Source organism: Teleopsis dalmanni, chromosome 2, assembly GCF_002237135.1.
Source record: "Teleopsis dalmanni isolate 2A chromosome 2, ASM223713v2, whole genome shotgun sequence".
Taxonomy (NCBI): Eukaryota; Metazoa; Arthropoda; class Insecta; order Diptera; family Diopsidae; genus Teleopsis; species Teleopsis dalmanni.
In genome coordinates, this window is record NC_051847.1 from 159681695 (window position 1) to 159702689 (window position 20995).

The 20995-nt window shown below is 27.3% G+C and overlaps 2 protein-coding genes across 8 annotated transcripts in view; one reads left to right on the forward strand and one right to left on the reverse strand.

Annotated features, from left to right (window-relative positions):
- Positions 1–1163: 1163 nt before the first annotated feature.
- On the reverse strand, positions 1164–3359 carry LOC119679346 (inhibitor of growth protein 1). Of its 2 annotated transcripts, XM_038091640.1 has the most exons (4): positions 3268–3359; positions 2690–2897; positions 1644–2575; positions 1164–1571 (listed from the first exon to the last, which is right to left on the reverse strand). In XM_038091640.1, the coding sequence occupies exons 2-4, from the start codon at positions 2820–2822 to the stop codon at positions 1365–1367; spliced, it is 1272 nt and encodes a 423-aa protein (XP_037947568.1). In that variant the 5' UTR covers positions 2823–2897; positions 3268–3359; the 3' UTR covers positions 1164–1364. The 2 variants fall into 2 exon arrangements, with proteins under 2 accessions (XP_037947568.1, XP_037947567.1); XM_038091639.1 differs by lacking the exon at positions 3268–3359 and having other exon boundaries at positions 2690–3083.
- Positions 3360–4262: 903 nt separating this feature from the next.
- The window catches only part of LOC119679347 (microtubule-associated protein Jupiter), an 84053-nt gene continuing 67320 nt past the window's right edge, over positions 4263–20995 (forward strand). For 2 of the 6 annotated variants that reach the window (XM_038091642.1, XM_038091643.1), the window contains exon 1: positions 4263–4594. In XM_038091642.1, coding sequence (XP_037947570.1) covers positions 4548–4594 — 47 coding nt within the window. In that variant the 5' untranslated portion in view covers positions 4263–4547. The remainder of the gene's footprint in view (positions 4595–20995) is intronic. The other 4 variants (XM_038091644.1, XM_038091645.1, XM_038091650.1 and 1 more) reach the window with 4 other exon arrangements.

Sequence of the window (20995 nt, forward strand, 5' to 3'; positions counted from 1 at the left end):
TTGAAGTTATCATCTACTACATGTATTTGAGTCATGTTATGCGGATGATCCACAAACTGATTTGATTGATTGAATTGACAAGAATTTTAAGTCCAGATGTCTTCAAGATGTTGAGAAGTCCTCTTGTATTTAGTGTTCTTGTTGATACTATTAACTCAAAAACATAGAAATATTTCTATGTTTTTGATTAACTCTTGATAACATAAAAGTTAGAAAATGTCTACTGCTTGTTTGACCGTCCGTTACTGGAGAGATTTTTCGAGGCTTTAAGACAAGTATATGAAAACTTTGTATGTTTCTTATCAGATACAACTTTCCTCATTAAATTTAAAAATATGTAACTTTAACAATTTCAAATTTTTAGTCGTCATAATTTAAAATGTTTTTAACAATAAAGACATTTGCTGATGCTGACGATATCATTGATTATTTTTATTGTAACCAATTTACATATTATTGGGAAAGCTGGGCTGCAAATAAAATTGTGTTACTGTTTCAACACTTGTCTTTTCATCATCCTTTGGTTTACTTTCCCTAATAATAGTAAATTTGTAATGAAAATAGTAGCTTATATCAGAGCGCTCATGGAACAATGAATACTATGAATAATATACTTAATGGATACTGACGTACAGCACGGGAGTAATACATTGCTACAGCCTGACTTTTAATCGCAATCTTATATTTTTTGTACAATACCTAAACACAAACATTAACAAATAATATTAAACTTTTCACAGCATTTTCATTATAATTAATATTTCTTTAATAACTTTAAAAGTGTATATTATTTAAAATGTAAAAATTATTTAATTACACTTTATACTACAAAATATAACTATAGAACATTGTACAATTATTTTAATAAATTATTTATAAATTAATTACATTTCGATAAAACGCAATCTATACCAATAAACAACGCAGTGCAGCTGAAGTTCTTATCATAACTGCTGACAATTTTGTTGCTCTGTTCCATTTAAATTTTATGTACACAAAAAGTATACAAAACGTCGTCTACATTAATATTCAAATTTATTATTTATATTCAAGTAAAATAAATGTCTGACATTATTATATATAACTGGATTTAAACTAAAACATATAATTAAAAGTAACATGAAGTGAAATATACAATTAATAAGCATTAATTATTTAATGCGACAAAAATGTAAATATTAATTTCAAAATATATTTTTTCCTTTCATTGATTTTTAATGTTCGTTTTCTCCAAGGTATGCTTTTGGCAATAGAAGAGATACTTTAAAGGACAAAAAATACCATTAACGGCTCGATGTTGTTACTAAACTATTTTACTTTGTACAAAGCGACGTTAATATTTATTAAAATTAAAAATACTAAAATTAAGTTTTTTCCTCTTTTTCTTTGTTGTAACGTTCAAGCTCTTTTAAAAATTGAGCTTTTGGCTTCATTATGTTCTGTCTTTCACCACGGCAATTAGGGCAATACCATTTACCTTTTGGCTTCAGCACAAGGGACACACATGAGAAGTGGAACCATTCAATGGGGCAAAGATCATTATCGCAAAGAATCATTTCACCAAAGGAAATCTAAATTAATGAAAAATAATAAAGAGATCGTATATAATTATTCATTTTATTAAACATTTTATTTATATTTACCTGATTACAAACACAATACGTTGGCTCATCAGGATCTATTGGATCAGGGGGCGGCGTTTCTTCACGTGTATTAACCAGTTGAGCAGATGTGGATTGTGTTCCACGTGCCTTACGTTTTTTCTTTTTACCGGAACCATTTCCAGTGTTTGAAGAAGAACTATTGGTGGCGGTACCACTCGTGCTGCTTGCAGAGCCCACACCGCCCGAACCGATTTGATTTTGTGTGGAGTTTTTCTTTTGTGTAGATCCGCTAATAATAGTCGAGCGCAATTGTGAAGAGTGGCGCTCACTACCGCCATTGCTACCACCTTCGTTGGCAGAATTAGATTCGTTTCCACCAAATTCCATAACTCCATTGTTATTATTTACATGACTTTCATGTCGACGACGTGAGCGTTTATTTGTATTACTATTATTTAAGGTACCAGTTGAGTTACCATTTGTTATAAGCACACCGTTACTAATTCCTGAATTAGCCGTAGTTTCTATATTACCGACATCATTAAAATTACGACCGATATTAGAGAATGTATTGGAATTATTATCTTTCGAAGAAGTATTGCTATTTTGACGTTCATTACTGCTGCTGGATGTTATTGCGGAATCACCACGTATTGGACTATGTGTACGTAATTGTTTGGTAGGGATTGGACTGCTATCGTCCATTTGCTGGCTGCTATCGATTCGATGTTGCTGCAAATCCTCTTTTATATCAAGATTTTTCTGATCTATATCTAGTTGTCTTGTTTTAAGGTCAATTAATTCCTGCAGTATATTTACAATTTGCATTTTTTCATCACCAAGCTCTTGTGCTTGTATAAGGTTTTGTTGCATGCGAAGTATAGCGCGGGTTTTTCTATTATTAGAGATATCCGCTGCGTTTTGCATTGATTTCCATAGATCATAGTAATGATCAACTTCTCGTAAGTGACCTAAAGTATAGCAAATTGTATTTATTAAAAAAATTTTGAATTTTTCATAATAAGGTTAGGTTCTCACTTAAAAGTTTAAGTGTTAAATTACTATATTTTAAAAATTTTACATACCTCTATATTGCACATCTATGTCTCGTATTCTAGATAAGTGCCTTTGTATATCATCTGGAAGATTCTCCACAGAATCTATGTAGTTATCCACATAAGTGGCCGAGTGTATTGCTTCGGTTGCTGGGTTTATCATAATTTCGTTACATAAAGATTTGGAACAATAAGTTGTTCGCGATTAATTTAGTCCAATATATATAACGCATCCAAACTAGAGCGATTAGAACATTTAATTAACTTAAAACTTAAACTAAACAAATCTTTTTATAACTCTGCGTATTTGTATATGTGGAACGAGCTCTAAAATTGATGGCACGTCTGTACACTATTTCGAACAAAGTTGCCATCATCAGTTAATGCAACAGTTTGTACAACATTGTGTAATAGTAAAGAATTGATTTACCACCACTTTAAAAAATGAATTTATTTGACGTTTAGTTGACAAATTTAGTTTAGACGGAGCGAATTTAGAAAATGTAACAGGCAAAACGACAAACAGTAAACACCACACAATGTGATATCAGCTTATATAAAATTTGTCATACGTTTACGTCGAAAACCAAAATTTAACTGATTCTTACGTTTCCCCCTATTTTTAATTTAACATTGATAAAATTTGCAATTTTAAAAATTTCCTACGTAGTGTATTTAATATGCTACGCAATTTTTTTTATTATTTTTAGTTAAAATGTAAATGTCTTAGATTTTGTGTTAAATTAAATAATAAAAAATATTTAATAAGATTTTATCCACCTCGACATTTTGTTTTGAAGTTATTATATGAAATCAATTTACCAAAATAATGTTAAATATAAATAAATATTTTCATTAGAATGCTGTTTTCGATGAAGTATTTATTAATAAATTTCTCATCCCGCATTTTCTAAAAATATGGATGCAGTGTTATCTCTTAAATCAATGCATGTGTTAGTTATGTATGGCAAATATGATTAAACTCTACACCCATATCATGATAAACTCCAAAACTTGTTAAGCACGGCAGTATTTATATACCATACCATATGGTGCCTGAAATACTACAATCACAAAATTAATAACTAATTTTATTTATTATTATAAGTAGTAATTGCTATGTTTGTGCGAATTTAAATATTTAATTAGAAATTATTTTTAACAGCGTTTATTCACATTTTGTGCTTTTATAGGTTCTATCAGATAATACGTTGTAATCAAACCCCTAACTTTACTATTAAACCCTATGCTTCTTACAAAAACTGATGTTAAACTAGTTTTGCTAAACTTTAAGCATAATTCTTTTAGGATACTTTCGCAAGACTAAAATCGAATATTTTTTGACTTAAATTTTAAGACACACGTAGACCAGTTATTAAATTTAATACTATCACAAAATTGCGTAATTTAAAAAATAATTTAATAATATATTATATTACACATTAATCCAACATTCGAACTTGTATAAATGTAAATGCACTATTCATGTGATGAATTCCTACATTTCAATGGTGACATGGCAATGCTACACATTTTGTTACACTTACATTCCACAGTACAGCAAAGGTTCAAATATTACACAAATTCATGTATTTTATTGCATGTCTGTCATTTTCAAATTAAATTTGTCGGCTTGATAATCGGAAGAAGTTCTGTTTGGGGTTTAGTGCCGCATATATATCTTGATTGTGTTTGAGAATAGACGCTATTGTGTTATACTGGGCGTTTTTTATAAATTTGGCTTATCAGTATATATTATAACTTAGTTTGTTGAAGCGAATTACCATTTTCAATATATTCGAATTTTATTTATAGTATAACAAAAACTTTTTAAGTGCTCTTAAAATCTACAATTCTACCTAAAACAATTTTTAAAATATAAGCGGAAATGTCTACATTCTTTGGAATCACTGAAAACAACAAACCATCTAGCAAGTAAGTATTATACGTAGTTAGAGATTATCGATAAAATTATTATTGAGGGGTGCATTATTTGCAGCATATGTATGCATGCTGCATTTTCCTTTTCTTTAAAACCTTGGGTGGAAATTGTATATTTGCACTTAATAATTTATATACAACGCCATTATAATAGACCGGCAAGTTTACAGAGAAAGCCGGTTTAACTTAATCAATTGCCTTTTATATTATTTAGCAATAAATTATAAAATACATTACCGATGGATTATAATACAAAAGCAAAATTTGAGTAAAAATGTGAACAATTAATTCTTCGACCAATCATGCACTTTGTTGCTTTTTTTACCATTCTTGTAGGTGTGCGTGATATCAACTCACACATGTAGTGTTGTGAAATGGCCAATTTTTAATGCATCGCGCTAGGGTTACGAAGTGCAGTTGTTCGAAATGAGTTTTTTTTTCTTGTAAATACTTGTCATTTACGAAAATTTATTTGATAATTTTTCGAACTATTATCTGTGACAAAGTAATTTATTGTAAATAATGTGTATAAAAATTAGAACATATAAAAATATTAATACTTGCAATTAAGATATAGAGCGTTAGAAAAAAAAATAAATAAATTTATTGAAAAATAAATTTTAAGAAAATTTATATGTATTAAAAAATTTATATCTCATGTATGATACTTATTACTTCTGTCTTACATCTATAATTGAGAAATTATTTTTAAATTTCTTGCATTTTGTTCTTTGACAAGGGCGCTTTTATTGAGACTAAAAATTTAAATATAATAACTTATTTGTATGGTATTCGAAGTCAGCTGTTGTTTGTTTACAAAAGAAAATGTCAAATGAAAGTTTGAAAATCAAGAAACGATTTTTGATTACATCTAGTTAAACTGAAGAGTAGAAAGTTAACGCCAAACATACATAAATACTACTTCAACCTCGTTTGGCGCTCTCGATTTCTGAAGTACAAGTAAACCTTGTGGGCAGCTCTCTCTTAACACCGCGAATACGCCTTCAACGCTAAGCGAAAAGAGATATGGCTTCGCCAAATATTAACAATATTACAGTTTCTTTGTTTAACAAAGACCGACAAAATTAAATAAAAAAAATTGCAAACTGCATGTGGGACACTGAAATATAAAAAAACTTATTGATTATGTTGAATTTTTGTACTTTTGTCAATCATTGTAAAAAATGTGAAATTATAACCAGTTTGTAAATAAATAGTTTTAAAGAATATGGGGTTAAAATTAAATAATAGAATTTCTAAATATACATACCTATGTATGTGTATATAATTGCATATAAGTTATAACGACGATAACAAGTAGTATAGATCAACATATGTAGACAAAAAGTCAATACGATCTAATAATATGTATATAAAAATGTGTACAAACAAAATTCATTTTGTTATATGTGCAAAGTTCGAATGTCACAACAACAAGACATAGCCGATACTTTACGCACAAAATAATGACTAACATTTATACATTTGTAAAAATATTTTTCTTTGAAATGTATTATATATAACTTTATGATTATCATTTTCAAAATGATAATTGCCATGAGTAATTAATTAAACAAGGAATATTATTCACTTTGATTGTGTTTATTTTTTTCACTGAATTGAGACCAGTAATTTAAACAGCTAATCTCCTTTGTTTTAAAGACGATCTCGATAACAATATGAAACCGCGTAGATCTTTTCATGATACTTTGATACTTTTCATGCATTTCCTTAACAGTATTAACAGTACGTGTTCTTTGTCAATTATTTTTATTATGGCTTGGCTTTATCTGACAAGGAAAAGCAAAATTCAACAGAAAAATTTCCAAAAGGTTATCTTTTCTTATGTTTTAATACCCTTTATACAGATCTAAAGTGTACCTTTCATACAGATGTAAGGCTTTACTGTACAGATGCGATTCAGTATTATATGTACATAGTAAGATACATGACAGAAGAACTGCAAACGTACTGACAACTGAATAAATAGATAGTAACGTTTGAATGTCAGCCCCTAAGAAATGCGCCCCATTCTATTTTGTGATAAAACAAAATAGTTTTAAGGTACGATAATTGGTTGTAGGAACCACGGATACTGTGTTTGTAACGGTTAGACACTTTCTGGCGAGTGCCTGACAGTGACAGAACAATACTTAATTACATTTTGCTGAAAAAATTATAAACAATATTTTTTTCAAGAACATAAATTGAAGGTATTAGTTGTTACATATGCTAGCCATATTTTTAGTAATAATATGTAATTGGTAGAAATCATTGATATAGTTTGACGATCGTACTAATATTTAATAGCGATACATAATATGAGTTTGTATGCCAATCTGAGAAACAACAAATATGTTATTGTCAATTTAGATTTTAAGTAAAATTCTATAGTTTTTTGTAAGTGCTGTACGAGTTTCTTTGAATCAATAATAAATAAGAATAAAAAACTAATATGAGTTTTAAAAACTACAATTTAAATACCAGTAGCACAACAACAAATAAATATATTCCTTTTATAACAACTTATAACTGATTTGACAATTTATATGTCAACTTTATGCAAATATAAACAGATTCAAATGACCAATTGAATTTTAACTACATTCTATAATCAATAATAAAAAACTAATTCTGATTTTTCACTTTATATAACCTTTATAGAACAAAATTATCTTACATAGGTTATGTCTGAGACTCGCTAAATAGATTTTTCATACAGAACTGATTTAAGAATATAAGGTTGGAGTGCAATGCAAAAAGGACTTTTTAAAAATAAGTTTTTTTAGTGAAGTCATCTGCTAGCCGTTATAATAAAACTGATGAGTGTTATGATGTGTTGACATAATATTTGAGCGAATAGAAACAGACTTATAGCACTTAAACAGCCGGTTCTTTTGAATGTAAAATAAAATATGTATTATAAATGACTTGGACAAAAAGTTTTTTTTTTCGTCGTTAGAAGAATTTTTTCGAAAACTTAAAAGCCTCAAGGTCTGATTTGGATGAAAATGTGTTTTCACTAAACCAATTTATTCAAATCTGTTGGATATGGTAGATGTGGTGGCATTTCTTAATCTAATGAGATTAATTTTATTATTGCAATTTCTGATGAATCATGATGTGTACAATTGTAGCGAGAAAAGGGGCGTCATAGAGAAAAGGCCTGTTTTAAATATGTGACTAAGATATTATTTTGGTATAAAAATTAGGCTAGGAGTCTAACACATTGCGTCATGTTATGAATGCTTTCACTTGAGATTTTTACAACATCAGTAATCTTGTGTATCTTTTTTTAGCGATTTTCAATCACTAGCTCATGGTTAGTATCCACTATAATTGGAATTGTTACCTCATTTGGTAACCAATACAATACGTATCGAAGGTAGGGGTTTTTATAAACCCCTATGGCTAATTATTTGATAGACACGTTCTTATCCTAGAAGTTTCCTTTACGCAACCTTAGCGACAACTTTTCTTTCATATTAGTTTTTGCTTCATACAATCTTCGCTAAATCATTAAATATTTTATTTAACAATTTATGCATCATAAATTATGACAAATATATGAAAATTTTCTTGTTAATTAAATTATACATTAGTTAAATTGAGGTTTCATTATATTGATTGGCTATGTATCGTAGAAGTTGTGGATATGAAGAGAAACAGCTCACAGCTCTTCTGTAGCTGCACAGATCAAGAATAAAACGCAGCCTAGTTTTTGGGCAGTTTCGCTCTTAAGTCTTCCACAGAAGTCTTCAGTTCTTAGATTACAAAGATTCTGTTCTTTATTAGTTTCAAAAAGTGCTATCACAATGGCCTTGTAGTATCTAAGTGAGTTGCTCAGTAACGCAACTTAACCGATTTCATTTCTGCATCTTTAGGGATGCAGACATGTGCGGGACGTTCTGCATCTTTACTGCTCATATGACCACAAAAACACCACCTTACAAAATTGGATATACTTACGGATGCAAACTGTAGATTCTGCGAAGAGAATGAGAAGTCGGCCACACATGTGCTGTTAGAATGCCCTGCGCTAATGCTCATGCGAAATAGGCTCCTAGGAATGTATATTCTTACGGAAGAGACAATAAAACTCTGTAAAGTAGGTTCTATACTACTTTTATTGACACAACAGGACTTAAAGACCTACTCTAAGCCCAGAAGGGGGCACAATAGACCCGACGGTCGCAGTGCTACATCCCCTAACAATAATAATAATAATGACCACAAAGAAACTTATGGTTTTGAATCATTTAAATACAGCAGACTTCTTCATTATGTGGTCAAGCTTTTTATATCTTTTAAGAATATATTTTTTTTGTTATCATATATCCTTCACATAAAATGATGCAATAATTGGTTTATAAATTTTATAATTTTAGTTTTATATGTCACACTTTTGATGACACTTTTATTTTCCTTCCATGTCTTATTCAACTGCTTGTGCTGTTGTAAATGTTTTTATTATTATTTTAATATACTATATGTGTGAGTCTATCAGAAAGTATGAATGTAAGTAAATATATCAAGATAACTGAAAATCCATTTTTTTTTTATAAATCTGCATTCAGATGCCAACATTGTATGAAGTGATTAAAAGTACGTATATATGTTTTTTATTTTTCTATAAGAAAAATGTTATCATTTTGTACAATACTACATACTATACTATTGTTTCCTTGTTGATTTGATGTCAAAAAAAAAAAAAAAATAACAAACAATGGTTAACCCAATTATCGTATAAGTCTGATAATATAAAACAAAAATTATTTTAAAAAATATGCATATGGTTGTAAAGTCAAAATTATATAATATTATATTCGTCTATGTATTTGTATATAAATTAATTTTAAGAGCATTCCTACTTGACTATGTTGTTAATGTATAAAAATGTATGGTTCTGCTAATGCGTACAGCTGTCTTCCAATCAGTTTCTTAAAATTCGACTTCAAGCTCTGCTCATTTTTGCACGTTCATTCTCCCAGCCTAACAACAAACTTGAATCATCGACAGTTTTTGCTTTAATATTCTATTTTGTGGGTGCATATTGCCTTTGTCTTATTACTATATCGTTTTATTACTCTGTCTCATACCAATAACGCGATACTGTCACTGTATTCGAATAGAAGAGGTTAACGCACGGCAGTGCTTAAAACTGAAAAGAATGTCTTAATCATGACGCACACCCACTGCAAATGTGAGACAGCTCAACATTTTGCTTATTTTTTATTCAGAAAACGAAAATAAACGCAATGGTAGCATGTATGGACGTGCATTATGAACAGTTTGAATATATAAAATCGAATATGCAAAATTTTCTATTTTGTCATGTCTTTCTGTACGAGTATATGCATTTCTGCAGACCTTAATTTCGCTTAATACACACATATTGTTTTAAAACTATGCAACAATAAATGTTTATGCAACATTTTCTCTAAACTCTGTATCTAAGCACTTTATATTGTAGGAAATTCGTGCTAGTTGCATAGTCTTTACAATAATACGGTCTTTGGTCATTTCAATAATACGGTCTTCGACAATATACAAAGTTCGAATTTTGTGGAACTTAACGATAACGCAAGTATAATCCAGAAAAAATATTGCATTAAATGCATATAAATTTGTTATTGCATAGTTTTCAAGCAAAATATACAATGCTGGCCTAGTGTACTTACATATATTATAACATTAATGAAAAACACTTTTTGTAAAATTGTATATAAAATATATTATTTTCTAATTTTTAATTTCTTTGAATAAAATTTAATATACTCTTAAATGAACACTCAAATTGTTAATTTATTTTTTAAAATAAATAAAAACTTAGTAAGTGTTATTTATGAACAATTTGAGTTCAAAATCCGACCTTAAGCCCTGTTAAATTAAATTTTATTAAATATAGGTCGAAATAATTATTCATTTTTTAAAGTCGGTTTTGTTTTTTAGAATTTTAACTTTTATTTCGATCGTTGTTTTTAGTATATTCCTATAGGTAATTCGGCAAATTCTTTGTCTTCATCAGAAGAATTGTGGAAAAACAACGACGTAACTTAAAAAAAAATTTAAAAGAAAATTACAAAATTATTTAAATTGTTTTTAAAGTTTTAAATTGCTTATTTTTATTTTTACCTTTTGTTGCAGTAGTTAGTAAATTTTTTATTTTATTTTCATTTTTTTTTAGAAAAAATTTTGTGACCACCTATTGTAATAATTTTGAATATATATTATATAAGTTATATACGAAAGACAGATTCGCAAAATATATATATTTTATTATTATATATTAATATTGACTATGATAATAGTTGTTCGTTGCAGTGCCTGCCTGATCGGCAGTTACCATACCGTCTCTCATAAATAGCAGTTATTAGCCATTTTAAAACTACATTTATTAAACTAGATACATTTATTTAAGTTTATCCATTTTAGCAGATATTTTCGTCTTACTGATAAGCCAAATATCAATCTAACAAGCTATCAATGTAGTACTTCCATAAAAATCTATTTCTTTCGAAAATCTATTCTAAAAGTAAATGCATGTATAAAAAGTAAACTAAATAGTAGAATTATAATATAGTAAATATAAATAGTATCAAAGACCCTCATATTTATTATTGCAACACAGAAACTATTGCTTGTTAGATTTTATGAATGAAATACAAACATACATACATATATGAGTATGTTTACAAAAGTATATATATATATATTAATGCTTCTAATCATATTTAAATAGAATTAAATTCTTTAATTGATTTTTTCATGCATGCAAATAAAGGGACAATGACACAATCGATTTTTTTGTTTTACACCGGTTAAAAGTTAGCCCATCAGACTTTGAGTGATTAAATTACCACATGAGTCGTCGTCGCATATGAGACCGGAATAAGTCCATTTTTCAACTTTAAAGAAAATTAAGGGTTTGCTTTTCATTCAATTAAAAAAAATGTTGATGAACGGAAACCAAATAAAATGATATTTTTAACAATTTTAAGTAAAATTTATTCATGCAATAATAAATATTAAATTACTTACTCGTATTAAAAATATTTTACCTTCTTAAATTGTAAATGGACTTATTCCATTTTTAAATGTAATTGTATATATGAAGCCATTCCATAACATTTATAGAATGTTTTATAGTATGTGAAATATCGAAATTTATTCCATCATATATTTTATACTATATATTTTATATATGGTAATTCATATTATTTTTAATCTTTTTGTTTTTTGATATTATTTTTAAAAGTGATCAGTTACAACTTAAAGTTCATTAGAATTGGGATTGATCCGAACCTGTGTGTATTATCATTTGATTTTTAGTGTTGGATTCATGATTTGTTTCATTTTTGATCTTAAAGACATTTGAAATATAAAATCATTTTACTTTTATAAGTTGTGTTGAAGAGACTAAGACTCGTTGACTGCAATGCTCTATGAATGTTTTTAGAAGTAGTATATTGTTTTGTAATAGAATATCTTTTTTACCTTTTTCTTGAAAAGATGTAAAGTAAAAATCATATAAGTATATATGCCAAGTCTAAGAGCTATAATATATTAAAAAAGAGAGTTTGAATACACAGACTATATTAACAATAATAGTAAATAAAAAACGCCTTTCCAGCGTATCTGCATATATTATTTTTTATAAAATATTATATTTTTTTATATAGAATACATTTCAATAATATTCTTGACAGTAATGTTGTATTATTGCTTTAAATAAAGGAATTAATTTTTTCAATATTTTTATTGTAAGCCGTGGGAGTATTTCTGTATCTAAACTTGAAATTATTTTGTAATCATTTATTTTTGCCAAAAATTTTTAATGCTGGCTAACATTAATGGTAACGGTTAAATATTCTAGTGTTAAATATTCTAGTGAGATATAAATAACTCTAATAAGTATTAAAATGTTCCTATTTCCTCTGAATAAATAACGAAATATTTAACTAAAAAAAAATAATGCTGATAAAAATAAATTTCATTGGATAAAGCTTTGATTCAAGCACACTGAATGGAATCGAGTTATGTTCATACTCGTATATCACTCAATGAAAGCACACTAATTATGTACATGCATAACATGTTATCCGAATAAAATAGTAATTTCTAGATCATGTTTGGTGACATCAATTTTCTTAACAAAGGATAAAACTTTTGTAAAGTTTAAAAAACTACAAAAAAAAAATACAGTAATAAACTTAAGTTTGACTTGGAACCAAGTTTTTTCAAACTTGGTTCCAAAAATTAAACTTGGTTGGAAAAATATTAATATACAGAAAATGCAGAAAATTTCGAAAGATGATTTCGTCTGCCAGCATCTTAAGGAAAAAATACTTAAATGATTTAGAGTGCCAGCTGGAATCAAGTAATTTCATTAGAGATTGAGGTGAGTAAATTTATATATAATTATTCGATTCGTATGTAATTAAATTTTTTTTTATCTTTTTTAGGATTCGCTGAATAATAGGTGTAATTTAATCGCAGGTGTTTGTACTAAATCAGAAATCAAGAATGATAAGGAGAAAAATAAATTTATAAATAAAGTCTACCTATGAGTTGAAATTTAAAATTAGTAACATTTTGATGTTGCGAAAGAAATACGCTATGAAAAAAAAAAATTATTTCCGTAACATGTGTAAAGGGTTATGGAAAATATCGGAAATTATATAATAAACATATATATTCTTCAAAAGTTCGAATCAACGACAAATAACACTCGTCATATTTTCATAGACAAACTAAATTTTGCGTAAAAAAGGATGATGAACATATATCGAAGTAAATAAAATCAGTTAACTATATCTTACACCTGTCATATTAAGTAAACCATGAGTTTTATTCAATATTTATTATAGTATTTAATTGAAACTACATGCGGGATGAATGATGATCATCATCTATGATGTTACTATTGCTACATATGTAAAATCAAATTCTCTTCACTTGAGATTTGGACATATCTACCTACAAAATAACGGTTCACATACATATTTTTATACAAAAACTTTAATTCTTTTACAACAAATTTGGTTGAACCAAATTAAAATTTGATTTTACCAAATGAAATTAAATTTTAAAACTTATATAAAAAATTTGCCTGACCGATAACAAAATAACTACCATATAAGTTAAGATGTAAAAAACATATACATATATAGCAAATTTTTGTACTTATTAATGAACTTTTCTTAAATGTTACTTTTGTGTAATTATAATCTACTATATATTATCACTTAAAATAAAATAGATCTATGCAGATTTAGAGATATATTTGCTTCATAATTTTATTGATTCTGACTTATGTTGTTTTTAACATAAATTAAATGATACATGCAAATATGTTACATTATTTTACTTCTTTAATATACATTAATAACAACTTAAACTTGTTATAATAAATATGTACTTAATTAAATTAATTTACTAAATACATCTAGTCTGAATTAGAGTTCACATAATTAAGTAGATACTATATAAATACAGTCATTGTTATAAGTTTCGTAAACTCAATATAATATATCCTTTATATACAAGATGTTCAAAGTCTATCTTTTAAGTTTAATAAGAAATTTACAATATATAGAATATATTATTAGTTAGATTTATAGTTAGATATGACCCACCTGATTATGCATTTTTCTTTTAGTTTTATGCTTTTGTTCTTATGTCATCTTCATTGCAATCAATTCATCTTCTCGAATGTCTTCTAGCATGGCTCTCCAGATCTCGAAAAGCATATAAAATATATAAATATGTTACGTTTTGAACTAGAGTAAAAATATTAAACATTGTTATCCATTAAATAACAATTGTCCGATATTGGTTAAATATATTTGGTAGCTGTCATAAAAGTTGAACTGTAAATAACATAATAAGTAGTAAATAAAGTATAAGTAAATAATAAAAAAGGATAATTTTTTATTGAAAGCTTTTATAACTTTTAAAGTTATTTTTTTATATGCACTACCATTGCACTAATAGTCATATATTTGGAAACAGCTACGATGTAAGTTAAAGATTCTTATCCAAGTTCTACGAACCTTTTCAAACATATTATTGAAATTTTTAAATATTATTATTAAATATTTTTTATATTATACATAAATTTAAAATTAATTGTATCTTTTTCTTTCTTTCCAGGTAAGTGCTACAAAGTTGTATATCTTTGTTATGCAAATAATTGGTAATTATAAATAATCATAACAGCAATAATTCCAATATTTTATTTGATTTATTACTAATGTATGTAATGTATTCAATTATTTCTAATGAAATTAATTTTTAAGAAAGTACGAATGTAGACACTCAATTAATCAAGTTGAAGATTTTACAAATTGTGAATTATATGAACTTTTTATGTTCAATAATGAATGATTTTAAAGAAATTTATAAGTAACTCAAATTTTCGAAAATAAAAAGGGTATTGACATAGAGAACTTATTTGTCAACTAATATTATTATCATCCTTGTTATTGTGCAACGTTATTGCACCATTTGAATCAATTTCAAATCAATGAATGGTTTTGAAAACTATGATTAAAAAATAGATAATTTCTAATGAAAATCCCTGATACGTATTATAATATCAGAAATTGTTATAAAAAGTAATTATGCTTAAATTTCGTAATATCTGCCTTGTACGAAATTAAACATCAATAAGTAATTTGTTTACTATATAAATATTAAAACTGTAAGTTTTTATATTAAAAGTACATTATTACGTTATCAAATGCAGTATTTATATTCAATAAATATGTAATAAATTAGTGGAATAAAAGCTTAATTTAAAATATATAGTATATAGGATTACATCAATGCCATTTTTAACATTGTCTCATGTATAAATTAAATGAAATATAGTAGCGTGATATATTTGTAACTCAATAAAATAGACTTTGGAGATATGAAACATATATAAAACCTACAACATAAATCGATAGATAGTCTTAAATTTTTTTTTTCTCTATATATTGAAAGGATTGATTGGTATAAAAATTAAAATAACAAAATTTATTTTTTTCTCTTCTAAAAAGTATTTAGTTAATATGAGTATGTAATAGATGTATGTGCTTTATCGATATTAAACGTTATATGAAGTAGTTTAGTTTTGTATGTATCGAAATAGAAACTAATGTCACTTTTTTAGTGAATAATATTTAATGTAATCACAAGATTTCATTTAAATCGGTTCGAACTTAGATATAGTTATCTTATTAACTTGCATTTAATAAATGTATTTATAGACAATATTCATTTATTTTTAACATACATTTGAATATCTAAAGATTAAACATTTTAATTTATATTTTTCTAAGTTCAGCATTTAAATATTTACTATTCTTGTAATATTGTTAGAACCCGATTGATTTAGAATTGACTAAAGCTGTCTTAAAATCAATTTTGTTAGCGGGGAAATTGACAAAATATATGCAGACAAAACTAGATCAATTTGTTTTTTAATGGTGAGCATAATATATGTAGTTTATATAGTAAAATAAAAATAATAAAACATACTATACACACAAAAAGGCATTTATGACTTAGTCAATATGTTAATTAAAAATATAAATATATAATTTATATGGTCATTTCGTACTCTGTGTTATAATAGTCTTTAATAGCTTAATACACCTTTGCTTTTAATAATGCGAAAGGTAAGGTATACAAATTTTAACAAACCTTAGAATGTTTTAAATAATTATCTTATCTGTGTGTACTTTTTTAACGTAATTATTAATTTATGGCAAAATTTATATTGTTGAAGCATCAGATACTGCTACTGCTGGTAACTATTGTGAGAGAAGAATTATTGGGAGAAAGCTGCTCGAGTAAATAAATAGAATTTAATGACTATACAAGCTGTGTTTATAGTAAAAACCTGAATTTGCTTTATTTATATTCTCTTATTATTCCTTAAAGTTCATCACACTTTCCAATTGACTATAATTAACAAAAATAGGTAATTTTTGCTACTAGGCACAATGAACTCATAATACTATTTTCAAGTGTTTAGAATTGGTTTAAGCGGATATTTGATTTTTTAAAATACAATTGGAATTTACTGTAATGGCAAATTCTTAAAAAAGCAGATTGATGGTTATTTCGACATTAAAAAATATTAAAAGAGAAATACATTGAAAATATTGAAAGATAAAAATACCAAAAAAAAAAAAATATTTAATACATCGATTATCGGCTATTGATCAACTTTCATAATAAGGAATTTAAATAGTAATAATTATTCTCTTCTTTTAACTTAAAACAATAAATAACTTTCAAGAAATAAAAGTTGTTCATAAAGTTTAGTAATGCTTCAATGTACAATTTTATTGATATAGCTTTAAAATTGCAGAATTAAAATTTAGAAAACAGCACTGAAAATACATTTTCCATTTTGCAATGCAGTTACAGATTCATTTTGCTTATAAAACATATATATATATATATTGAAGTAATTCGAGTGGCCATATGTGTTCCTTTTGATGACTGGTGAACTAATGCAACAGCAGCCCACATGCAAATCAATTAGGGCTTCTTTTCACTTGAGTTCATGAGTTTTTATTGCAGACTGCAGTAGCAAATGGCACTAGTCTAATCGCCTTTCTTTATAGCTGTTTCTGGATTTATAGTTGTACCATTTACAATTGTAAGACTGCAAATTAGTAATTATATATATATGTTACAAGTATATACTCACAACGAGAATTTTAAGTAGAAAGTACATACTGCACACTTACACATTTCTTGTCATAAACATAATTCATAATCTTATGTTTTCTTTCTTTTTTTTAGTAATTCATAGTATGACAAATATAGATACTTTCCCTGTCTATACATTTGGCTCTACAACATGCTTTTTTCGTAGTGCTAAAAATATCACAAGTGCCAAATTGTTTTCTGGATTTTTCAGTGCAACTGAATGTTTTAAGATTTGAGTCTGAAAAGTTTTCACTACAAATTCATTTTTTATAAGTATTTGTATTGCAGATGAGGTTTTGCTGAAAATAATTGAACTTTTAACTGACATAGAACAGTTCAAAATTGTATTGTGCATTTAAAATATATTATTTTTAACTTTATATAACATTTGACACTTTATAAGTCATTCTATAAATCCATTATCACTTGTTTTTAAATTATGATATACCTATATTATTATTGTTATTATTGAAAAGAAGGGATAGTGCACTGTGACTTAAAGATCTATTTTGCCCCTAAGTCGGATTAAAGTGTTTCTCTAAGTCCGATTTCTTTAATGAAAGACAGTATAGAGCCTATCTTTCATAGTATTGAATAATTATGATCCACGAAACACCTTCCTAGGTGTTTCTTCCGCTTGTGCATCAGTGCCGGGCACTGCCCAAGTACATGGTATGCAATTTCTCTCTCTTCCCTATAACTGTAATGAAATTAAATGAATTTTATCTTTAATTTTTGTTACTAATTGTATCAGTTTGAACTTATTAGATTCCTGATATAGTGTGTTGTTATTATAACTGTGTCATTCTTGGGTCTTTATTCGTTTTCTTATAAACAGTAAATTTTCAACGAGACTACCAGCTTTTTAATATTAATATCACTGTGTGTCTTCAGAATATAAACCAGATACTTTACCATTCGCACAGCGAACATAACAGCCTTCAATAACGGAAGAACGATCCCGGAAACAATGATTTTTTTTTTTTTTGGATGGTTTGATCTGTTGTATGAAGGAAGGTAATACATGATCTGTTAGAGAACAAGTTAAATAAGATTTTTATTGCATTTTACATATCCATAAAATTCGTCACTAAATTACGATAATCTATATTTTTGATTAAATCAGGGTAGTACTTTTCCTTCTTTCGGACCTTAAAAAAATTAATTTGTATTTGTGTTAATGATACTCAATATAGTAACAGTAGTATATGTATAGCAGTAAAAAATGGTGGATATAGTGTTTACATTACACATTATATATATTTATCCTTTTTTGTTTTGGATCTGAAATGATTTGCTTCAAACCAATATTCGTTGTCAATATGTAACAAATTTCCTCGTTTCATAAAACTAGATATCTGTTTATATTTGTTATAAAATGGTTTATCTTTATTTCAAAACGGACGGCTGTTTTACATATGACTTCATTTCAAGAGAAAAATCTCTTTCTTAGTAGAACAGTTTTAATATCTACAACCAGATATTTTTGCATTTTGATGCCCACTGTTTCTTGATAGATTCTAATTCATCCAAAACTATGTTTATTGTCTTAAAACTTTTTAAAACTGAACTAAGCCACAAAAAAAGATGGGAGGGCATCCAACAAATCTATCAGCTAATGGACACATAATCGCATGATTCACTGACAGTTCGCTTACGTAGGAAGGTGCCGGAGCGGGCATAGTTGGACCGAGCAAGAAGCATTGGGAAGCGCTGGGAAAAAATAATAGTATCTTCTAAACGTAAATTTGCGAAATATCCAAATGTATACTTTTTAATATTAGACGGAAATACCAAGAAAAAAATATTGCAATACTGACAGTAGTCACGCGACTATCAAGGCTCTAAACTCGCATCAGGTGACTTCAAGATTGGTGCAAGATGCTTTGAAAAGCTAAACCTGCTCAGCGAATCAAATCAGGTGTCGATTCTCTGGATACCGAAACATACTGGCCGCGGAAATGAATACGCAGATAAACTAACCAGGAAAAGAGCAGTCATTTAATGACAACCATCGGTGTTGGTGGAGCCGGAATTTTTCTGTTGCAAAGTAGGCAAAGTAAACCCGACGCTTGTGAGTCATATCCTATATCAATATCTAGATATTTAAACAGCCTAAAAAAATGCACTCCTGAGTCAATAAAAAACTGTTTTTGACCCGCTTTCCACATAATTGTTTTTTAACGTTATAATAATACTGTATTCAGATAAGATAACTACAACTACTCTTTAAAAGGACAACTACATCCATAAACTGTATTGCTGCACTGCTTGATTCGAATAACAAGAAACATTGTTTAATTTAAATATTAAATTATTTTTGTTGCATTTTTTTGCAGATACCAAATGTAGCCATATTTAAATCATTGTAACACAATGACTAATGGTTAGAATATCAATTTTCACACATTATTTAAAAGCTTGTCGGTTTTTAGAAATGATAGATATTTTGTGTAAGTGGCTATGCGTGTAAGTAAAGCTTAGAACTTACTAAGTGATCTGATAAGATCAGTATAAGAGCGATTTGGTCTTAATTTGCTCAGCATTTTTCAGTAATATTTAATTTCAAGAGATGATAATTAAATTACGTTGTCATATCGTAATGACTTTGTTGCTAATACAAACGGAAGTATCACTATTTAAATATTTTAGGTTTGCCATATTCAGTTATATTAACTATGACTTAATCACATAGACATGTGGTCGTTTATAACCGCAAAGTCATGTGGTCGTAGATAACCACATACTTGATGGTGTCTCTGGATGACATTTAAGAAAGTGATTAAGTAAGAACATTGCTACAATTATTATTAGAGCATTTATTTTAAAACAATGAGTTGCTTTTGTTGGTATTGCGTAGATCATTACATGCAATATTCTCGACGCGGCTCACATGATATGTAATAAAATTAAAGTTCCTGAAGATTATTGAATATCTTGGTAAAGTCGGAGTTTGTATGAATATAAATATTACTTTTCATTATAAACTTTTGGGTGAAAGAAGAGAATCCTGTTTTTATTGTGTAAAGCTTGCAACGGATGTAAATTCTTCCGACACTTTTTACTACAATCTCCTTTTTGCAGTCCATATTTTATTTCCTTATCACATCATATAGTTTTCTTAATAGTTTTGTTTTGTAAAGAATATTTATTTTAATTTGATAATAAAAAGCATATGTATAGAATAGCAAACTGCTTAGTCTTTTTTATTTTTCGATTAGTTGCCAGAATGGCTCACTACTGATATACGATATATATGGTATGTACGATGGAACTACGGTTTTTGTAGCATAATATTGTATTTCAAATGATAATCAACTTGCAGTTTTTTAATTGTAACTTAATAATAATAAGCCGGTACATATTAAAATTTTAATGCCGTGCTTAAAATGTATAAAAAAAGAATAGGTTGTAAAAAGAAACGTATGAAATTGATATTGACTAAGATAAAATAATTCAAAATAATTAAATCTAAAATGATAATAATTAAAAATATCACAAATGACATATACATTTGTGATACAGACAAGTGGTATTGCATTTTCTGATTAATTTATTTTTGCAATAATTTTTTCAAACATCACAAATCAAGATCAGGAAAACGTTTATAGAAAGTTTAAGTATCAAAATATGTAAATCTAAAGACATTGTTATTTTAATTTATTATTCTACTTTTCTATT

Excerpts from the sequence above, each read along its gene's own strand:
- LOC119679346 (XM_038091640.1), bottom strand. The coding sequence starts at position 2,822 with ATGATAAACCCAGCAACCGAAGCAATACACTCGGCCACTTATGTGGAT. Across the intron at positions 2,576-2,689 it reads CATAGATGTGCAATATAGAG|GTCACTTACGAGAAGTTGAT; the intron begins GTATGTAAAATT and ends GCTATACTTTAG. Across the intron at positions 1,572-1,643 it reads CGTATTGTGTTTGTAATCAG|ATTTCCTTTGGTGAAATGAT; the intron begins GTAAATATAAAT and ends TCATTAATTTAG.